Raw genomic sequence first — 7,838 nt, forward strand, 5'->3', positions numbered from 1 at the left:
ACCCTCATCAGCGAGAGTTCCCTTCAAAAGTAAAAGGCCCCGCTCATTCGTACCCCCAACCTGCGGCCTTGTATGGCTGTAGTTTCCCAGGAGCACGTAAACGCTTTCCCCAAGTACAAGTGTCGTTGGTCGCGTTATGCCGTTTCTGGCGCCGATACCCTCAGACCCTTCCTTTAGAAGATCTGCGCCAAAGATACTCGCATCTGCCGTCAAGATCTCCGTTGGATCAGCAACACCACTTAAATCAAGGTACTTTGACGCAATCCCAGTAAAGCTGACGTCGCTGCATTCGCCTCCATCCCTGCAATGGACTTCAGCAATAGCAAATACATGACCCTGCAGATCAACGAGACTGGGACCACGAAGCGAGCCATATTTACCACCAGCGCCAGAAACATCCTCCCAGTTGTCAAGCTTTTCCCATCCAATCCCCCTCAACGCATCAACTGCCTTCTTTACATTACCCCCCAGCAGAAGCAGCTCCACCAATCCCACAGCACGTCATCACGAAAAGAAGAAGCAGCACCGCGGAAGTAAACACACGCCGCGACATGTTGGGCCTCTGCGGCTCACTCTCTCTTCCTTCCCTCCTCCTTCCGCTGGATCCGCTCACGCAGCGACGGTTGTGTGTGCGGGGTGCCTTCACTGCAGCAACACGTGAGAGCATGTAAATATGTGTGGGTCAACCGTGTGTGCTGCTGTTGGTCCTTTCAGCGCCTTCAAATCTCACGGTAGCGATTAGCGTTTATTTTCCTTCTTGGAGAAGAGCAACAGGCAACAGCGGAAGAAAGGCAGTACAACAACGGTACACACCGCCACCACTCACAGCAAACCACAACATCAGCGCCCCCGCAGCCATTATTCTCCCCAGCACCTCTCAACAGCATAAAAAAAAAAAAAAGCATGTGAACGACCTCTCAATGGGGACCGCAGGCCATGGCCCTGCAAATAAGCCAAGCGACAGGGAGCCACGTGTGCAGTGAGGAGCACGAGAGTTGCACTGCAACGACACGGCGGCGTGACAACCCGTGGGGAGCATCGATGCAGACCAGCATGTCACGTGCAGGAAGAGTTGCTCCTCCCGCTGAGTAGAGAGGAAAAACGGCCTTAGCAGCCTAATGATGAGAGGTCGCCTGCACCTCCTCGCAGCACCTACACGCTCTGCAGGCAAAAAGATGCCGATGACGCTCTGCTGCACGCATGACGGCCGTCTCATCCTTCACAATGTCAACCGCATCCTGTGGCACCACACGCCGCAGTCGATGCGCACAGTCTCCGTCCTCCCTCCCTCATTTCCCTCTCCCTGAGAACTCATCGGTGGACGTGGCACACTCACAGACGCGTCAGAAATCACTTGTTTTTCTTCTTCCCTCGCACATCGAACAGCAGCTCCGCCAAACGAAGGTCACCCCTCCCTTCGCAGATTCCCCTCAGACACGCCTCCCGCCACATTCATCAATCCACAGGCGCACAGTCCGTAAACGTCACGCAGCCGTCCCGCACGATGGAGCCGCACACACCAACATGGCACCACGCCACTCGGCGCAAGCAGTGTCTGGACACACAAAACAGGTTGCCCCAGCAAACGACAGCCCCCTCCAAGCAGTGAGGCAGGACTCGTCAGTAACAATCAAACAACCAGCCCTTAGTCTCCTCCTGCCGCCATGCACGAGGTTCTGCCTGCCACATGCATCATCCGTGACGCCCGGTCTCTCAATGAGTAAACAAGGCAGTATGCTCCCCTCGGCTCAACGAGAAGCCCATTGACAATTCCCAGCCAGTCGTCTCCATGGGCCATGCATGAGGAGCACCACGGCAAGAATGCACAGAAGGTTGCATGCAAAACGCCAACTCATTCCACGTCAATAAAAAGTATGGCACCAGACATGGGCTTTGCAAGAATTTTGGCTAGCGCTTCCCTGAGAGGCCTCCCATACACATCGCACGTGATCAGAGTAAAGAAAAAGTAACGCCTCCAATCCGACTGTCATTCGGCGGTACCGATCAAAGCTCAACTAAAAAAATGCCGCAAATCGTCACATATTCCACACAGACCATCAAAAGATTATGCAGCAAATGCACAGCACGGAAGAAGAGCCATGCCCACAAACACGCAAAACACAGAAACAGTAAGAGAGTTGGGAAAAGCAGCAACCAAAGCCATTCTTTGTGGATGCAAATGATAATGGCACCAAACAACGCGAAGCACCAGTCGGGCACCACATGTGGGCCACAGACACACCCACCCACCCATTCACTCTTCCTCCTCCCAATGGTGTGGCCCTCCTTCACCTCCACGAGCACGCCTGTCCCTCAGTTATGTGTGCCTCCAACGCAAGCACTCAAGGTGCGTTTCGGTAATCCAAAATTCAATACCTATGAAAAACAGAGGAAATGCTCGCAGAGGCCACACGGCTCCTCAACGCACCTTCAGGCCCTCCTCACGACTCTTCAATGCGATGGAGAGGAGTACAGGCGGCTCTCGTGTCACAGAGGACGGCCAATGGGAGCGGTTTTCACAGCGCAGAAAATGCCAAGATGTGAAACAGAAGAGGCTGTGGGAGAAGGGAGGCTCGCAAAGTCCGTCACCTGCCATGCCTGATGTGCGTCGTCTCATTCGTGCAACGGAGAAGTAATGGCACTGTTGTTGCGGTGCCTGCCCGTGCGTGCACCTCACACTCGTGCCAATGAACGCCTCAAGGAACATCCTGCAGAGGGCAAGCAGCTGGCCGTGCAAACAATCCCGAGTCTCGCCAACGTTCCAGCAGCTGCTCTTTTGGCGAGACGTCGCTCTCTTTCTTCCTTGTCTCCCGTGTGCCATCCTCGTATGAAATGAAAATGCCTTCCACGTCTGGTGTCATCAAGCACCTCCAAATAAATTGGGAAGAATTCACGGCCTCGAGAAAAAGCATCCAAAGTGGCAGTCAACGTGAACTCAGCAACGCATGCCATCTTCTGCAGCCGCGTGCATTGCAACCCCCCTCAGCCGCCCAGTTTTTCTTCCTTCCTTGTAGACCCAAACCGCATGGTACACTTGGATTTGCTCGAATCACCCACAGGCTCATGTAACGGTGTCCGCCCCGCCCGTGCAGCTCGTGACTGCATCACTTCCCCGTCCACTTCTGCGGCACCGAATAGCGTGAAATAAGAATCCCTAACACCGTATCTACAAGGCAAGCACACATGCATCGCTCCAACGGGTGCCACTGAGAGAAATCACACGACAGCACACTATCTCTCGCCCTCCCATCAGCGATTGGCCGTCAACAACAACAACGGCATTGAGAAGCAGCCTCGGGGCAATCCCTGAGCGCCATCCCCACCTCGGCGAGAGACCCACTCCGGGAACCCGGCACTCCAGTGCCGTTCCGGGAAGAACTCCTGCCACCGCCAACCGTGTTTCCCTGTCGCGTTGACACACGGACCCCGCTTCAGAGAAACAACAACACGCTCCATTCAAAACGTGGCTATGAGAGTGCAGGCAACAGGCGCAGGGCGCACCCTCTCATTGTCCATTCTCAATAAAGAGAGCATGGGCGCCAATTTGCCGCAGCACTCACAAATGTGCTTCTTTTGTTTCCCGTGTGTTTTCCCAAATAAATCGTAATGCCCGCACCGCGGTAGCACGTGCCCCCAGACCTCAAAGTGCTGCAATTTGCTTTGGCACGACGCGACTGGTCCGGACGCTTGTAGATGCCGTCTGCCCTGCGCCAACAAAAACAACGATCCCGTGAGGGAAACATTGCTGGCCCCTAAATTCCCCCGACAATACGGAGCAATTGGCCCTGGCGCCGCGGTGAGGCAGTCAAGCATGAAATCGCAAGGGGAAGCAACGATGACGCAGGCACAAGGAAGCCATTCCACCCTCAATTGAATACGGTGCCCCACTCCAAGCAGTCACACGGAGTGCACTGTTTTCACAAGAGAAATTGGTCGTCTTCCATCCCTTAAAGATGCTTCGTTTAATGATGGGCCTTGGAACAAAAAAAATAAGAGGAAATAAACAACGTAGTCATACTTCATCACCGCTGGTCATAATCATTCTCTCATAAAAGAGCAATTTCCCCACTATGCCTCGTATGCACACACAGAAATCCACATGTATGAAACAACCCGCAATGTTTTTCTACCAGAAACCAAACTACCCCGTTCCCCCCATAATTTCTTCTTCGTTCACTGTTACGATCGCTCGCGTTGGACATTTTCCGCATCCGTGTGTGATGCTGCCGCCTGATGCCGGTACATCTGCACTGTATGCACACACAGGCATCCAACCACATGAAAAAAGCCCCAATATTTGTTACCAGAACTCAAAATACCCCCGCAATTCCCTAATTTGTTTTCCTATTTATTCCGTTGATTACTCCTCAATTCTAATGCCTTCTTGGGGCGTCTTCGGATGATATTGGCACTTGGTACTGGCGTACCTTTTCGTTCCAAAACGCCGCAATTTCATTGTTGTCCGCGCCGCTCACGTTATTGGAATCGACGACATCACATCTCCGCCAGTCATTCATCGGCGTGCTGTCTGCGTGCTGCACATAAATCATCTCCCACGACATGTCTCGGGATAACTCCTCCCAACCATTAAAATATTCCGCCAGATGCTCAGTGAACTGCCTCACAGTGCTGGCTGTGGTGTGATGCCCACCCGCCGCAGCCATCCGCAGCCCAACCAGCGTCATTGGATTTGATTTCACAAAGAAAAAGCCGTCCAACAGCGGAAAGTTTTCCACCTCCGTTACGTACAGCACCCCGCACTCCACATCAATCCTCTCAGAAACGTGTTCCAGTGGCGGTAAGACATGGTGCCTGGTGGAGCGCTCCTGTGAGTACACCGCCAGCGCACAGCGGTGGGACTGACGTTGTGGTGATGGCCTCAGCTCCCTCAGCCTGCGTTCTATTGTGCTCACAAAAGATCCATTCAAAAATGCAAACACGGTGCACCTTCCAAAATTTTCTGATATGAGATAATCCTTCAGCCCCGATATGAGTAAATTAAAATCATGCTGCTGCATTAACTTCGCCGACTTGAATAATGTTTTATTTCCGAGGTGAGCAGACACCGGTAAATTGAAAAAAAATTCAGAACCAAACTCTCCACCTCGTACTCGGACAACCCTCGCAAGCCAGTAGAGCACCTTCATACGATCCCAGGATCCACCACATCCCAAACCACTGTATTGCAAGATTACAGAAGAGGTCGCCTCATCGACGGTCTTGTGACACCGTTGAACCCAATTATGATACTTTCGCTCGTCAAAGACATAACGTGGAATAGGTCCCACTTCATCCATTTGGCCCTTCACCACATGCCAGTACTCCGCCTGCTCCCGCACGGGCTGATGGCGCCTCATCCAAACGCACATCGCCTTCACATCGCTTTCACCAGGGCAATTCATAACTATTTCTGTGGCACCGCTCCGCTTCACCCATTCTTTGTAGTTCCTCTCGAGTGGGGGTGACACCAAAACCATGCCCCATCCCCTGGGAGCCAAATTACCAGACGGTTCATCATCCGGCTCTGCCACATCGTAAATAATATACCCCTTCATCCCACGGTCAGACAGACTCCTCACAACAGACGCATTACTGGATTCGCTCATGTATGTCGACACCGTCCTGCTGGTCTTGTCAAACAGGAATTTTCGATCCGCAATAAAGTAAACAACCACAGGGAGTTTCTCCGCATCGTAGTGCAGCAGCTGGTAGAGGAGGTACGAGCCGGCAGCCACCGACTTCCCGATCCCGGGCGTCCCAATCAACACACGCCGCTCAGGCCTAAAGTCGGTCTCACCGTCAGTGCCAAAAAATTCAGTTAGATCGCCCTTGACGATCTGCCACACTCGCTCCACCTCACAGTTCACGTAGCAGTCACGAGTGGATTCCACCCCCTTCCGATTCCACGAGTACGGCCACCCCTTGTCCGAGGTGAGCACCATCAGCCTGAGACGTGCTTCACCGGATTGCTCCACACCATCATCCTTTTCGAGGGTTCGGCCAACTGCCTTGTACTTCCATGGCTGTGGTGGTTCCCTTTCCCTCACTTCCAGTCCCATCCCCTCGCCGCCAGGAACTTCCACCACATGGCTCCACCTCGCATTGTACACAGACTCGTACACTCCCTCCAGTTTTATCGCTGCACTCATCCTCATTGAGTTCCTCGCTTCCTCAAGGGCTGCATCCAAAAAACTTTCAGTAATGCCATGAACAATTTCTTTTACCTCCGGAGCAGCTACTAGCCACCCCAGCAGAGTACTTACATGATTATAGTGGAGCTTCTCTATATCTTCTTCCATATCCATTTCATCCTTTACAGTCCACTCCATCCTCGCATAAGCACCTGCTGCCTGTATTTCGCCCAGTACTCCCTTATCACGGATATACCTCGTGGGTTCCTTAAAAAACTCCTCCAGCAAAACACTCCGATTGGTAGCCACAACGCCCTTTCCGCCAAATCTCAGCAGAAGAAAATCGTTAAGCTTCATTTCCTTGTAGCAAAATTCCCCTCTGAACAGTACATCTTCGATCGTAGTGGAAATGGTAAATTTCATTTCTTGCGCTCGTCTTCGCCTTTCTTCTGCCTCACGTCTTAGCCTTTCTTCTCTCATTACCTGAGTGAGAACTCCGTTTAGTTTTGCCTTTGGAAAAGGAGTGATTGTATCCTTTCCTTCATAGTCCCTCCATTGCTCGAGAGAGAACACATGCTCGGGATGAAGCTTATTAATAGCCTCCAGCACTTGGTATGGCGGCAATGCCGTTATTGTGCGTAATAACCTTTTGTTTTGGATAAACATCTCGGGATCCTGAAAAAACTCCTGCATCGTGACGTTCTCATTGGTGTCCACAACCCTGCCGCCAACAGAATTCCGAAGGAATTCATTCAGCCTCATGTCGGTCCTGTTAGTGCTTCCCTCCAGAAGGATGTCCTCTACGGTGCTGCCCATGGTCCACTGCGGTCGCTGCCTTTCCTCCACTCTTATGTGTGTCGCGGCGGGTTGATCTGTGTCACTATTGGACTCCAGCCTCGCTCTCCTCCGATCTCGTTGCGGGACATTGGACGATTGGTTTTCCTCATTATTGTGAAGTCCTTCCTCGGGCCTTCCAGACATTGCTTCTCCTTGTTTTCTTAGTTGGGTTAAGTTAAAGCTGAACACTAACGACCAATCAAAAGGGGAATAAGGAAAAAAGAAAATACGCACGGAAATGACTGGAAGACGCAGAAAAAGACTTATCCACACGGTGTGGACTACATATTGAGCTCAGTGGCGCAACAGAAAAAAAAAAGTACATTTCAGCATAAAATAAAGCCAACGAAACCAACACACGAGAAACAAAACAATGCAGTAGCCACCAAACACCTCAGTAGATTGTCCACACCATTTTTGTAAAGCTTGCGTACATCCTCTTCCATATCCATTTCATCCCTCACAGCCCTCTCCATCCTCTTGTAACGATCCGATGCCTGCATTTTTTTTTTTTTTTTCTTCTCTTACCAGTCGTAGTAACTACACCTCAATTGTGCAGCTCTGGTAAGCGTACGAAGGAATTCAGTAGCAAGGATAACCTTACTCCGCGGGCAGCCATTATAGAATGGCTCCAACATCTGCCCTTCCGGCCCGTAAAACTAAGTAACAACTACTCATCGGGTTTGAAGCATGAACAGCAGGCGCTCAGCTTCCTCCCTAGCAAAGAGTACTAGACCCTGGCACCACGTTGAGGTGGCCGGCTGAGCCAGGGATGCCTGCATTTCGTTCAATACTCCCGCATCGCAAATATACTTCGTGGGGTCCTTTAAAAACCCATCAGCAAGACATCCCGATTGGCGTCCATAGCGC

At 51.7% G+C, this 7,838-nt stretch overlaps 2 protein-coding genes and 3 pseudogenes across 2 annotated transcripts, besides 3 other annotated features; 1 reads left to right on the forward strand and 4 right to left on the reverse strand.

The window, feature by feature from the left end:
* Nucleotides 1-667, reverse strand: Tc00.1047053510983.5 (annotated as a pseudogene; the record flags this gene model as incomplete).
* Nucleotides 1-6,955: a sequence feature (areas not merged during assembly with more than two copies in the genome that could not be assigned to a particular haplotype).
* Nucleotides 2,024-2,602, forward strand: Tc00.1047053510983.10 (uncharacterized protein; the record flags this gene model as incomplete). The annotated part of the gene is made up of 1 exon (XM_800240.1): nucleotides 2,024-2,602. One exon carries the CDS (start codon nucleotides 2,024-2,026, stop codon nucleotides 2,600-2,602), a length of 579 nt encoding a protein of 192 aa, XP_805333.1.
* Nucleotides 4,374-7,112, reverse strand: Tc00.1047053510983.19 (retrotransposon hot spot (RHS) protein, putative; the record flags this gene model as incomplete). Its single annotated transcript, XM_800241.1, has 1 exon — nucleotides 4,374-7,112. One exon carries the CDS (start codon nucleotides 7,110-7,112, stop codon nucleotides 4,374-4,376), a length of 2,739 nt encoding a protein of 912 aa, XP_805334.1.
* Nucleotides 6,956-7,838: a sequence feature (heterozygous, non-Esmeraldo-like haplotype).
* On the reverse strand, nucleotides 7,418-7,473 carry Tc00.1047053510983.28 (annotated as a pseudogene).
* Nucleotides 7,474-7,740: a mobile genetic element.
* Nucleotides 7,741-7,838, reverse strand: Tc00.1047053510983.37 (annotated as a pseudogene).

This window comes from Trypanosoma cruzi, genomic scaffold (assembly GCF_000209065.1).
Source record: "Trypanosoma cruzi strain CL Brener 1047053517005 genomic scaffold, whole genome shotgun sequence".
NCBI classification, from domain to species: domain Eukaryota; phylum Euglenozoa; class Kinetoplastea; order Trypanosomatida; family Trypanosomatidae; genus Trypanosoma; species Trypanosoma cruzi.